At 35.1% G+C, this 14,965-nt stretch overlaps 1 protein-coding gene across 2 annotated transcripts in view; it reads left to right on the top strand.

Moving 5' to 3' along the window:
* The window catches only part of ANAPC10 (anaphase promoting complex subunit 10), a 105,278-nt gene that overhangs the window by 37,952 nt on the left and 52,361 nt on the right, over positions 1 to 14,965 (top strand). Inside the window, exons 4-5 of one of the 2 annotated variants that reach the window (XM_043568074.1) lie at positions 10,238 to 10,358; positions 10,961 to 10,990. In XM_043568074.1, coding sequence (XP_043424009.1) covers positions 10,238 to 10,358; positions 10,961 to 10,990 — 151 coding nt within the window. The remainder of the gene's footprint in view (positions 1 to 10,237; positions 10,359 to 10,960; positions 10,991 to 14,965) is intronic. The other variant, XM_043568081.1, reaches the window with a different exon arrangement.

Consider the following 14,965-nt stretch of genomic DNA (forward strand, 5'->3'; position numbering starts at 1 on the left):
GTGGGTTTTCTTTCTGAGCTGTCCATGGACATCTGGTGATCATCCCTATGGAGGGCTCGGGGCCCTCTCAAATCTTCTGTTATGTTAGCTGATTATTTTTTTAATTTTTACTTAAATTATAGTTAGTTAACATACAGTACAATATTGGTTTCAGGAATAGAATTCGATGATTCATCACTTATGTCCCACTCCCAGTGCTCATCTTAACAACTGTCCTCCTTATTACCCATCACCCATCTAGCCCACACCCCGCCCATCTCTCTCCATCAACCCTCAGTTCTCTATCATTAAGAGTCCCTTATAGTGACTTTCCCTCTCTCTCTCCTTGTTTCCCCCCCACTTTATGTTCATCTGTTTTGCTTTTTTGAATTCCACAGTGAGTGAAATCATATGGTACTTGCCTTTCCCTGACTGACTTATTTCACCTAGCATGTATCATGCTCTTTCCATGCCATTGCAAATGTAAAGATTTCATTCTTTTTGCTGGCTGAGTAATATTCCAGTGTCTATATGTAGCACATCTTCCTTACCCATTCATCAGTTGATGGACATTTGAGCTCTTTCTATAGTTTAGCTATTGTTGATAATGCTGCTATATACATTGAGGTGTATGTACCTGTTTCAATCTGTAGTTTTGTATCCTTTGAGTAAATACCTAGTAGTTCAATTGCTGTATCATAGGATGGTTCAATTTTTTACTTTTTGAGAAACCTTCATATAGTTTTCCAGAGTGGCTGCCCCAGTTTGCATTCCTACCAATAGTGCAAGAGGGGTCCCATTTTCCACATCCTTGCCAACATCTGTTGTTTCCTGAGTTGTTAGTTTTAGATACTCTGACTGGTGTGAAGTATATCTCAGTGTGGTTTTGATTTGTATTTCCCTGATGATGAGTGATGTTGAGCATCTTTTCATGTGTCTGTTAGTTATCTGGATGTCTTCTTTGGAAAGTGTCTATTCATGTCTTCTATCCATTTCTTAACTGGACTATCTTTGTTTGATAAGTTCTTTATAGATTTTAGATACTAACCCTTTGTCAGACAGGTCATTTGCAAATATCTTTTCCCATTCTGTAGGTTACCTTTTAGTTTTGTTGATTGTTTCCTTTGCTATACAGAAGTTTTTTTATCTTGATGAAGTCCGAGAATAGTTCATGTTTGCTTTTGTCTCTGTTGGCCTCTGGCAATGTGTCCGTAAAAAATTGCTCCAGCTGAGGTCGGAAAGATTGCTGCTTGTGTTGTCCTCTAGAATTTTGATGGATTCCCGCATCACATTTAGGTCTTTCATCCATTTTGAATTTATTTTTGTGTATGGTGTAAGAAAGTGGTCCAGTTTCATTCTTATGCATGTTGATGTTGTTTTCCCAGCACCATTTGTTGAAGACACCATCTTTTTTCCATTGTATATTCTTTCCTGCTCTGTTGAAGATTAGTTGACCTTGTGGTTGTGGGTCCATTTCTGGGTTTTCTATTCTGTTCCATTGATCTATGTGTCTGTTTTTGTGCCAGTACCGTACTGCCTTAATGACTACAGATTTGTAATACAGCTTGAAGTTAGGAATCATGATGCTTCCAGCTTTGGTTTTCTTTTTCAGGATTGCTTTGGGGTCTTTCAGGACTATATGGGGTCTTTTCTCGTTCCATACAGATTTTAGAATTGTTTGTTCTAGCTCTGTGAAGAATGCTGGTGGTATTTTTATAGGGATTGCATTGAATGTGTAAGTTGCTTTGGGTAATATAGACATTTTAACAATGTTTGTTCTTGTAATCCATGCGCATGGAATGTTTTTCCATTTCTTTGCATCCTCCTTAATTTCTTTCGTAAGCATTCTATAGTTTTCAGAATACAGATCTCTAACTCTTTGGTTAGGTTTATTCCTAGGTATCTTATGGTTTTTGGTGCAATTATAAATGGGATTGATTCCTTGATTTATTTTTCTGCTGCTTCGTTATTGGTGTATACAAATGCAGTGGATTTCTGTATGTTGATTTTATAACCTGTGGCTTTGCTGAATACATATATTAGTTCTAGCAATTTTTTGGTGGGGTCTTTCAGGTTTTCTGCAGAGAATATCATGTCATCTGCAAACAGTGTAAGTGTGACTTCTTCCTTACCAATTTAGATGCCTTTTATTTCATTTTGTTGTCTGATTGCTGAGGCTAAGACTTCCAGCACTATGTTAAATAGTAATGGTGAGAGTGGACATCCTTGTTTTGTTCCTGACTATATAGGAAAAGCTCTCAAGTTTTTCCCCATTGAGGATGGTATTAGCTGTGGGTCTTTCATATATGGCTTTTGTGATGTTGAGGTATGTTCCATCTATCCCTACTTTGTTGAGGGTTTTTATCAAGCATGGATGCTAGTTTTTCAAATGGGTTTTCTGCATCTCCTGAGAGGAGTATATGGTTCTTACCCTTTCTTGTATTAATGTGGTGTATCATGTTGATTGATGTGCAAACATTGAGCTGATAGTGAACCATGATCAAGTGGAATTTCTTTCTACTGTCCTACAAATCCCACTTGATCGTGGTGAATAATTCTTTTAATGTACTGTTGAATTTGACTTGCTAGTATCTTGTTGAGAATTTTTGTATCCAGGTTCATCAGGGATATTGGCCTGTAATTCTCCCTTTTAGTGGTGTCTTTGTCTTATCTGGTATCAAGGTAATGCTGGCGTCGTGGAATGAGTTTGGAAGTTTTCCTTCCATGTCTCTTTTTTGGAACACTTTGAGAAGAATTGGTATTAACTCTTCTATAAATACCAGGTAGAATTCACTTGTAAATCCATCTGGTCCTAGACTTTATTTTTTGGTAGTTTTTTGATTACCAATTCAATTTCATTACTTGTAATCATTCTATTCTGATATTCTATTTCCATTTCTTCCAGATTGCCCAGTTCGTTGGCATATAATTTTTTATAATATTCTCTTATAATTGTATTTCTGTGATATTGGTTGTTATCTCTATTTCATTTGTGATTTTATTTGTTTGGGTCCTTTCTCTTACTTTTGAGAAGTCTGGCTAGGGGTTTATTAATTTTATTAATTCTTTCTAAGAGCCAGCTGTTAATTTTGTTGATCTGTTTTTTTGTTTGCTTCTATATTGTTTCTTCTGCTCTAATCTTTATTATTTCCTTTCTCCTACTGGCTTTAGGCTTTATTTGCTGTTCCTTTTCTAGTCTTTTAGGTTTAAGGTTAGGTTGTATATTTGAGACTTTTCTTGCTTCTTGAGGTAGACCTGTATTGCAATATACTTTTCTCTTAGGACTGCCTTTGCTGCATCCCAAAGGGTTTGGACTGTCGTGTTTTCATTTGCTTCCATCTATTTTTTATTTCTTCTCTAATTTCCTGGTTAGCCCATTCATTATTTAGTAGAATATTATTTAGCCTCCATGTATTTGTGATCTTTCCAAATTTTTTCTTGTGGTTGACTGCAAGTTTCATAGCGTTGTGGTCTGAAAATATGCATGGTATAATCTCAGTCTTTTTGTATTTGTTGAGGGCTGATCTTTGACTCAGTATGTGATCTCTTCTAGAGAGTGTCCCATGTGCACTTCAAAAGAATGTGTATTCTCTTGTTTTAGGATAAACTGTTCCAAATATATCTGTTAAGTCCATCGTCCAGTGTGTCATTCAAAGCCATAGTTTCCTTGTTGATTTTCTTCTGGATAATCTGTCCATTGTTGTAAATAGGGTGTTAAAGTCCCCTACTATTATTGTATTATTACCAATGAGTTTCTTCATGTTTGTTATTAATTGACTTGTATATTTGGGTGCTCTCAAGTTGGGGGCATCAATATTTATAATTTTTAGATCTTTTAAATATATAGACCCCTTAATTGTGATATAATGCTCTTCTTCATCCCTTGTTACGGTCTTTGGTTTAAAATCTAGTTTGTCTGATATAAATATGGCTACTCCAGCTTTCTCTTGATGTCCATGAACATGATAGATGGTTCTCCATCCCTTCACTTTCAATCTAGAGGTGTCTTTAGGTTTAAATTGAGTCTCTTGTAGGCAGCATGTAGATGGGTCTTGTTTTTTGTTTATTTTAATCCATTTTGATACACAGTATCTTTTGATTAGAGTATTTAGTGCATTTACATTCAATGATTTTTGAAAGATAGGAATTTATTGCCATTATGTTACCTATAAAGTTGGTGTTTCTGGTGATGTTCTCTGTTCCTTTCTAATCTTTGTTTCTTTGGTCTTTTGTTCCCCACTCAGAGAGTCCCCTTTAATATATCCTGCTGGGCTGGTTTAGTGGTCATGAACTTCTTTAGTTTTTGTTTGTCTGGGAAACTCTTTATCTCTCCTTCTATTCTGAATGACAGCCCTGCTGGATAAAGTATTCTTGGGTGCATATTTTTCCCATTCAGCATGTTGAATGTATCCTGCCATTCCCTCTCAATTACCAAGTTTCTGTGAACATATCTGCTGTGAATCTGATCTGTTTTCCCTTGTAGGTTAAGGACTTTTTTTCCTTTGCTGCTTTCAGGATTCTTTCCTTGTCTGTGTATTTTGTGAATTTGACTATGATATGTCTAGGTCATCACCCAGTTTTGGTTGAATTTAATGGGACTTCTCTGTGCTTCTTGGATTTCGATGTCTGTGTCTTTACTCAGATTAGGGACATTTTCAGCTATAATTTTCTCAAACCTTTGCCCCTTTTTTGTCTCTCTTCATCTTCTGGGACTCGTGTGATGTAAATGTTACTATGTCTTAAGAAGTCTCTGAGTTCCCTAAGTCTACCTTTGTGATTGAAACTTTTCTTTCCCTCTTCTTTTCAGCTTCATTATTTTCCATAATTTTATCTTCTGTATCACTGATTTGTTTCTCTACTTCATCCATCCATCTTTGTTATGGCATCCATTCAGGCTTGCATCTAAGTTATAGTATTTTTAACTTAGGTCTGACTAGATTTTAGTTCCTTTACTTCTGCAGTAAGGAATTCTCTAGTGTCTTCCCTGCTTTTTTCAAGCCCAGCTAGTATTCTTACAGTTGTTGTTTTAAATTCTAGTTTAGACATCTTCTCTGTTTTTATTAAATCCCTGGTCATCACTTCTTCCTGTTCTTTCCTTTGAGGTGAATTCCTCTGTCTTGTCATTTTGGAGATGAAAGGAAAAAAAAAGGGGGAGCTAGATCCTGGGCGTGTTTTTGTCTGCTTGTTAAGTGAAGCTTGATCCAAAATAATAATAATATCAATAACAATTATAGTAATAGTAAAATTTTAAAAATTGCTCTTTCTGTATCAAAAAAAAAAACAAAACAAAAAACCAAAACCCCGAAAGGAAGTTAAGTCCTGTTTCCCTTAGAGTTGAAGCTTTGCAGCACTCTGTGATCAGTAGACTTGGTGTGTGCAAGGGGTTTATGCTGGTCTTCTGGGGGTGTGGCCTGTTGAGCTGATTCTCAGGTGTACTTGCCCTAGTAGAGATGTACCTGCAGGGCAGTCAGGGCTTGGTGTATGTGGCTCCAGCCTCCACTTGGTGGCACTGTTTAGCTCACTGAGCTGATGAGTGGGGTGAAAATGGCAATCTCCCCCTATTTCATCCCGGATGGGGGAGTTTGCGCCTTTCACTCTTCAGGAAGCACTCACAGAAGAGCAAACAATCATTCCTCCTCTGTCCCCAGCTTCTGCCATATCTCCACCTTTACCCTGCCTACCTCTGAGCTGTCCATGTGGCTATTTCATCTTTTAGATATCTGCAAGGCACAGACTCACTGACCCCCTGGGGTGGGGGGAGGATCTCACTGCACTGTAGCCCAGGGCTGGTTTGTCCCAGAAAATAGTCACGTGACCTCACAGTGGTTAGGAATTTTTGGGAAAGTGCAGCACAAGGCCGGTACCAAAGTTTGCTGCCCTTAGCTAGTGTCCCCATTCCTATGTTAGTGAACAGGGCAGTTCAATGGCGCTGCCATGTCTTCTGCCCCCAGAGAGGCTGGGCCACCTCTCCCAAGTGCACTGCAAGCAGGGGAATTGTTTTGCCCCTTGCAACCCAGAGGATCCTCAGACCAATCTGCTGGCTCCTGGGTCTCTGCCCTCCTTCCCCACTGGAGCATATCGCTAAGTCCACCAGGCACGAACTGGATTCAGATTCTGGCTCTGCATAGCTAGATGTGTGATTGAGACTGTTTGCTTAACCCGAATCTGAGCTCAGTTTCCTCATCTGTAGTGTGGATGTGATAATGTATTAAATAGGCATGAGAACTGGTAATAGAGCTTCTAATAACAGTGCTTTAAACAGAGTGGAGGGGCGACTGGGTGACTCAGTTGGTTGAGCATCGGTCAGGTCATGATCTCACTAATTGTGAGATTGTGCCCCTCCCCCCCCAATAAATAAATAAACAAGGTGGGAATTTATTTTCTCTCCCTCTTCATATAAGTGGAGCGTGGCAATTCAGGAATGGTATGGTAGCCCTACAGTGTTTTGTAGACCCAGATTCCTTCTCTTTCCATTCTTAGTTCATGAGTTCTGTCCTCAAGGTTACCTCATGATTCAAGATGCCTATTGGAATTCTACCCATTATGTCCATATCCCAGGTAGCAGGAAGGAGTAGGTGGAGAAGGTAAAGGGGGATGTCTTCCTTTAAAAAAACCTTTCTTGGGGCATCTGGGTGGCTCAGTCGGTTAAGTGTCCGACTTCAGCTCAGGTCATGATCTCATGGCTCGTGGGTTTGAGCCCTGTGTTGGACTCTGTGCTGACAGCTTGGAGCCTGGAGCCTGCTTCGGTTTCTGTGTCTCCCTCTCTCTCTGCCCTCTCTCTCTCTCTTGCAAATAAAAAAAATAAACATTAAAAACTTGATTTATAGGGGCGCCTGGGTGGCTCAGTTGGTTAAGTGTCCAACTTCAACTTAGGTCATAATCTCACAGTTCATGGGTTCAAGCCTTGCATTGGGTTCTGTGCTGACAGCTCAGAGCCTGGAGCCTGCTTCGGATTCTGTGTCTCCCTCTCTCCTTTCCCCCCCCCGCTCATGCTCAAAAAATAAACATTAAGAAATTTTTTAAAAATTTAAAAAAACCTTTCTTTGTAAAATACAGTCATTTGGTGTAAATCTAATTGGCCATAACTTAGTCATGTCATCATATCTAGCTTTAAGGGAAGCTAGGGAATATAGTCTTTTAGTAGAATGCCATAAAGAAAGAAGGGAACAGGGGCTGTTAGGTTGTCAACCTGGAGTGTCTGTCTCTAATGTCTTCTCTTGCAATTTCATGGGTTCCCAATGAATTGAAAAATTATTCAGGAGTCAGCAGGTGGAGACCAAAGTATCACCCTTGTAAAACTGACAACGCTGATGTTTGAGAAAGGGGCTTACATCTACAGTTAAGTGTATTTGCTAATATTGAACCCTAGAATTAAACAGACTTGCCCATCCAGTTATGAAGGTGCTAGACCAGGTAGAGCCTGCCTCTATTAAATTTGTGGCATGAAAGAACAAAGTCAATGTGTACCTCCTGCCAGCAGCTCTTTCTCAGCAGAAAGGGAGTCATGGGTGAGGAATAGCGAGGCTGGGAATGTTACTTATGTCATCAGAAATGGGGACATGTTACCCCCTCCCTCTTTCCTTCCTATAGTACTTCACCCTAAATGTTTAGCACAATGCTTGGCTTACAGAGTATGGTGATTATTATTATAATGATGATTTGAGCAATTTAAGTAGCTGCCATGATGTCTCATAATCTACGCATTTAATCTTCCCACATGCATTGCTATTTGACACATAGCATGGTTTTCTGTGCAGTGTTAGTTTTTACATTCACCACGAGATAAAATTGATAAATAATTTTAAAAGGCTTTATGGGTACATTTTAGAGTAATAGTTTTTAAACTTTTCGTGAGGTCACAGTTTCTTTTGCAAATGTAATGAAATTATATAATTATGTAATCAGATTATCATATTAAATATGATTTCTGGGAATACATGGATCCCAACTTACGGCAGATAAAATTTAAAGAACTACAGACACGTACATATTCCTGCAAATTGGTACCAATGATTGTTGAGTAAGTTAAGTATAATTAATTAACAGCAAGGTGATATGTGTTAAGGTCATGTGAAGCAGATAGACACATCTTTCAACTTCAACTGTGCCTGCCTGCATACTAGCTTTTTTACCTTCAGTCAGTTAATATTAACCTGAGTGTTACTGGTTGCTTTTTTTTTAAATCAGTAAAATGAAGGTGGTAATGGCTTCTGTATCCAAGGTTGAGAAGTGAATTAAATAATACATAAAAAGCTTTGCTTCTGGGCCAAAGTTCATTTGCTATTTTGTACTTGTTGCTGTTGTCTTTATAATCATTTGTTTTGTTGTTATTCTTTGCTTTTCTAACCTCATCCTGATTATCTTTTATGTTCCAGTGACTAAGTTATCTTAAATTTCATAACTTGGAGATAAAATTATTCTGAACAGCGGAAAGCTTGGCTCTTTAGATCTGCTTTTGTTAAAAAAGAAAAGCAAAAGTCTTCAAGAGTAATCTTCATGATCTTTGATCTCTCCATAATAAGAAAGACCTTTTACTGCCTGCTTCTGGCTCATCAGGAAAAGATCTTTTGTATGCCCTTCAAAATTTCCCCTCTTCCCTTGCTTCCTCTCATGTCTCCTTCCTGGCCCAACAGAAAGAGAAAGATGTCAGTTTGATACCTCTGGCCTCTTCTGAAAACCTGGTAATGGTATTTATCCTGTCAGCGATTCCTGGGTACTTAGTGTTTTACATCTTGATCTGTCTTTATTATTTGAAGAAAAGTCCTTAACTTTCCCCATTTGTTTTTGATGAATAGCTTGGGCTATAGAAGTTTGGTCCCCACACTAAGAGCTACAGATCCCCTGCTGTTTTTATTGGTTGACTTTTGACACAGACTACTTCTGTTCAAGGAGCTCATTGTTAATAAGTTAGTGCCAGTTTATACCAGAACTTAACTTTTAAAGCATGTTTAAATAGACTTCTTAATGGGTTTTTTTGGTTGATGTTTAAAATTATCTAGTGTTTTTTTTTCCCCTAATGACCCAAATAGCACATGCTTAATGTAAAAAAAAATTATTCCAAAAATATATAAATCATAAAAAAAAATAAAGCTCTCTCATAGATCTGTTCCACCAAAATAGTCCCTTTTAGTGTTTTTGTATGATTCTATCTACATCTTTTTATATATATATATGTAATGTATACCTATACATACATGTAGGTGTATATGCCTTTAAAATTTTTTTTGTTTTCCCCAAAATGCAGTCCTTCTGTATATACTGTTTTGTAATCTGCCTTTTTACCTAACCTGTATATGTGTGTGATTATTTGAAATGGTTATATAGGATTTCATTGAATAGATATAACTAATTACCTATTGAGGTGGATATTTGAGTTTATAATTTTTTAGTAATTTAACCCCAGGATGGTAAACATTTTTTCTGCATCCATTTTTAAGTATTTGTGTTATTTTTGTTTTTTAATGTATTCTCAGAAGTTGAATTCATGGGTCAAAGGCTGTGTGCCTTACCAGCCCATTATGACAGTTAACTTTTTCTAATCAAATTTGGATATTATCAGTCATTTTAGTATTTTTTAATATGATAAGAAAACTAATGTCTATGTATTTTAATTTATATTTCTTTGATTATTAGAGATTAAAACATTTTCATGTTTTTTGGCTACTTGCTTTTTTTTCTGAGATTAATTTTGTGTTATATAGTCTTTGCTTCTCTTCCTAAGATATATATATATTTTAAAAACAGAATTTTATTTCTTGCATTACATAATATATTTTCCTTTAAAACTACACTATTATTGTACAATATGTGCTGTAATATATGTTTATATATTATAAAGTTATAAATGATTTTGGTTTTGTTGGACTTAATTTCTTACTTAGCTAGTTATTTTCAAATATTGATATAGGAAATTAAGTAATTAACTAGTAAAAAAAAAAACAAGTTTTTTAGAGTAACTTTTTTGTGTAAAACATAAATGAAGAGGACTGAAATTCTTAATGCTGTTTGCATGTTAAGGTACCTATTTTAGCTCAACTGTTTTTAATTTACTCACATCTGGTTCTTGACCATGTTCTAGATAAGAGATGCCTGTATGAATGTGTATCTGTATTTTTACTTGTTCTTCATTTTCATCATTGTTGAAATGAAATGGAAATTGTTGATTAAAGTACTCATTTGAGTGAACTGCGATCAGAAGATGTTTTGGATATAATCTTCCCACGTGATAAAGAACATGTTTTTATTTTATTGCTTTTAGAAGAAAAACAACAGTGAAGACATTATGTATTTATGCAGACTACAAATCTGATGAAAGCTATACTCCAAGCAAGATCTCGGTCAGAGTAGGAAATAATTTTCACAATCTTCAAGAAATTCGGGTATGTCTTTCACATTTTTAAAAATATGTTTTCCTGTAACTCTTGCTCTTTAGAGAATGGTTACATTTGACTTTAGATTAGACAGATTAAAATGTTAATATATAAATGGAAAATTATTAATATATAGGAAAACATTTTAAATTTTTTATATTTAATTTTTTTTTAATTCTGATTGTCATTTTAATTTTTTCCCAGTGTTTTATTATGGAAATTTTTAGACATACAGGAAAATTTAAAGAATTATATAGTGAATCCCAGTATACTCATCTCTTAAATTCTATCTATAATTGTTAATGTTCTGCTGTATTTGCATTATTATAATCTGTCCATCAATTCATCTAATTTTTATATGCAATTCAAAATAAGTTGCAGATATTTGTACATATCACCCCAAATACTTCAGCATGATATATGATAACTAGAGTTATGAATGTTTGCTTCAGGTTCTTATTTTAAGGTACAATGTATATATGTTTTGCACAATCTTAATTATGTATTATTTGGTGAGTTTTGACAAATGCAGACATACGTATAACCCCAACTTCTATTAAGATATAGAATATTTTCTTTACCCCATAAAATTCCCTCATATTCCTTCCCAGTCAATCTCCATCTCTATCCTACTCTCAGAGGTAAGTGTTGCTCTAATTTCATTCGTTCATTCATTCATTTTATAGATCAGTTTTGCCTGTTATATAGCATGTCATATAAATGAAATCACAAAAGGTGTAACTTTTTGTAAGGCTTCTTTCATTCAGCCTAATTTTTTGACATTTCATCCTTGTGTTTGCATGTATCAATACTTCATTCTTTTATATTCTGGAGTTATAGTCCATTGTTTGAATATATCCCAATTTATTTATGTACTATATAACTTTTTGAAGCTATTAAGATAATGCTTTTGTGACTTGAATGTTACTAGTCCCAACACGTTTACATTTCATGTACTTTGAATGAGTTTGAACTTTGTATTTATAAAGTTCTGGCCCTTTGCATTTTTTCCTTGTCAGGAAATCTTTGAGCTCAAATAATCATTAAAATCTTTTAAATTAGGTAGTTCTGAGAGATCTGGAAGCACCTGTGATGTTTGAAAGACTTCTGGCTAATTTGTGGCCTGGACTCTTATTTGACTTAGTGTTTATAAGATCTGCCTCTACATTTATATTTCTTCCCTGAGTTAGTAATAAAATACTTAATAAAAATCACATATATTTTCATTATTTACTCAATGAATGTGGTGTTGTTCTCTTGTGAAATTTGTGTATATATTGACAAATAAGAATAAGTAAGAACATTTTCATCCACAGGTATTTTGGTTTTTTGTTTTGTTTTGTTTTTTCATCCTTCTTTGAGTTAAGTTTGTTGCTTTTTGAGATGACCGCCTGGTCTTATTAATGTTCATTTACTTTTTTTTTTTTTAATGTTTTTATTTATTTTTGAGAGAGAAAGAGACAGAATGCAAGCAGGGGAGGGGCAGAGAGAGAGGGAGACACAGAACCCAAAGCAGGCTCCATCCAGACTCCAAGCTGTCAACACAGAGCCTGACACGGGGCTCAATCTCATAAACTGTGAGATCATGACCTGAGCCGAAGTTAGACACTTAACCAACTGAGCCACCCAAAAGCCCCTAAACCAAAAGTATAAACCAGTATAAACAAAGTATAAACTTTGTTAGTTTCTTCATTCACCCCAGTGCTTTCTCATTCAGAATATTTTAAATTCTTTTTATTATCGTAATTACATTGGACCTTTTGCTAGCCCTTCTTTTAGTCATATATGATATGTTTAATCAGTGTTTAAAGTACTTTAAAGATGCGAGATATGTACTCCTTATACTTAAACATTTTGTATTTATCACATGATTGGGTCACTCATATTTATAAGCCTTTTTGTATCATAGCTGGCTTGTTTTGTTTTAAAATTAAAGATTTGTCCCGTAAGTCCTCAGGCAGGTTGAAATATGTGACACACAAAATGTTTTGATCCAAAATGTGTGTGGCCTATATTTGAAATGTCCACTAGATGTCACTGTTGTCCTTTAATTGATGGTTTCTGTCTAGTTGTTAAGCCCTTAAGTAGTCTTAGTTGTAACTTATTTTTCTTTGAGTATATTTATTCAAAAATTCTTTCATGCATTTTGGGAAATGTACATCCTCATAGATGATTTCTAGCTTTATGTATTAAATATATATATTGTATTCTGTTGTAAATTAGAGAAACTTGAAATGATATTTGGACCATTGTAGATACTTTTAATCTAGTTTTGCTTCTATTCTATCATTTAAGTACTGAAACATTAGCCATATAGAATAAGGGCTCTTTTAGGTAGTCTCTTAATTTTATTCCAAGTGTGTTTATATTTCTGTGTAGTGACCACACAGCCTCATGAGGCCAGTAATACTAAATATTACCAGGTGATAATGTAAGTTGTTTTCCTGAAAAACTTAATGAACATACTGCTTTTCTGCCACAGTTCTCACTAAGGAACCATAATTTTTGTATTTTGCTTTAAAATATTAGTACCGCCTTTGCAGCTCATGATATAAAGTATACTTTATCTTTTAATTATATATCTTTACATGTGATTTACTTTATTTACCTGTTTTTCTAAGTTAAAGAAATAATCTGTTATCACTTTGTTTTTTAAGGGAAGATAAGCAGATTATGATTTTATTTCCTACTCTATAGGATCTAAATTGTTATTTCTAAAAAATTCTTTCTTCTAACTCAGATGCTAAGACAAGTGATTAAAATAGTGTTAACTTTTATGAGGTTTTGAGAGCCATCGTTTCATTAGTTATAGGACTGATTTAACTGAGTGGAAAACCCAACTAAATCTTTTTATATTTTTCCATGGAAGCTTGCCCACGGGAGGGTGTAGTGTGTATTGGAGTGTTTAATAGGTTTTCCTTTTTTACTAGAAATTATGGATTTGTTTACTTGAAACACTCTAAAAACCTATTTTCTGTCATTTTATTATTGATTTGAAGTAGTAACTTTTACAAAAATGTAGTTCAGGGTAAGAAAAGCTAATGGCTACTCTATCAAAAAATTATTCTTTTGCTATCATATGTTTTCCTTCATTTTAGTTACAAAGCATGCTGTTCTATCCTGATCTTTGTAACCTCTGTTGAAAAACCTCTACAAAGAGATCAGGCTTTTCCTTTACTAATCTTGAATGCATATTTCAATCTCTATACCTGAGGAGGGACTTAAAATGGAAATAAGGTTTAAACTTTCTGCTTAATGGTTACAAGATACTAAAACTAAGTTTGGCCAAATAGAACATTTTTGACGCCAAAGTTGAATTCATTTGTGCTGCTCATTCTACTTTTGTGTTTTTAAAATTGTCCATCCTTCAGAAATTGGGAACCAAAGACATAAGAACATTTATGAGATGTTTGTGATTTATTGCTTCCACACAAGACTACTTCTGTAAAGGAGTGAGGACTTAGCATTTCAGAGTCTTTATGGCATTGTCTTCTCAAAACACTTCATCTCAGTTGTGTTAACTTTTATATAGGAAGTCATGTTCATCATGTTATTAAGGAAGTTATTCAAGAGAAGTTTTCAAATAAAGATACAGTTGCTTTTAAAATTTTTAAATCATTTGCATTTTAGCATTATGTTTTGGTTTAATGCTGTTTTTTTTTCCTTTGCTCTCAGAAGGAAAAATAAATAGCTGGAAATTTTTTGTCATTTAGAGCGAGAAACCAAAGAGCACTATGTCTTACATGTGACCATTTTAACTTTGTAGAAAGCATCTCCAGCTAAAATTCAAGAAAAATTAAAGTCTTTTTCAATTTGCTAACGAGTTATTTCTCTTTCTAAAAACTATTATGGAAATTTTTTTCTTAGGGGCACTTGGGTGGCTCAGTCGGTTAAGCATCTGACTTTGGCTCGTCATGATCTCACGGTTCATGAGTTTGAGCCCTGTGTCGGGCTCCATGCTGACAGCTCAGAGCCTGGAGCCTGCTTCTGATTCTGTCTCTCTCTCTCTCTCTCTGCTCCTCCCTTGCTTGGGCTCTGTCTCTCTCTCTCTCAAAAATAAATAAACATTAAAAAAATTAAAAAAAATTTTTGTACTTAAATATGATACTAAACTGATTTATTAGACATAGAATGACAGCTTTCAAAATTATTTATTTTTTTAAATGAGTTACTCTGTGGTATTTATTTATTTAAATGTAATTTATTATCAAGTTAGCTAACATACAGTATATACAGTGTGCTCTTGGTTTCGGGAGTAGATTCCCATGACTCATCAGTTACATACAACACCCAGTGCTCATCCCAACAAGTGCCCTCCTCAATGCCCATCACCCATTTTCCCCTCCTCTCCGGCCCCCCACTGACCCTCAGTTTGCTCTCTGTATTTAAGAGTCTCTTGTGGTTTGCCTCCTCTCTGTTTGAAACTGTTTTCAAAATTATTTCTATACAGTTTTGTAAAAAAACAACTTGTTAACTGAAGCAGATATTTTCAGCATATGCGAAAGTTGTCCTTTGATTCATTGTTAGCGTTTTGCTTCTAAAATTTGTGACCGCAAAAGGATAGAATATTAATGGAGTACAAGATTGAGCACTTAAGTGAATTTTAAGCCCTGTTT

The sequence above is a fragment of the Prionailurus bengalensis genome, chromosome B1 (genome assembly GCF_016509475.1).
Source record: "Prionailurus bengalensis isolate Pbe53 chromosome B1, Fcat_Pben_1.1_paternal_pri, whole genome shotgun sequence".
NCBI classification, from domain to species: domain Eukaryota; kingdom Metazoa; phylum Chordata; class Mammalia; order Carnivora; family Felidae; genus Prionailurus; species Prionailurus bengalensis.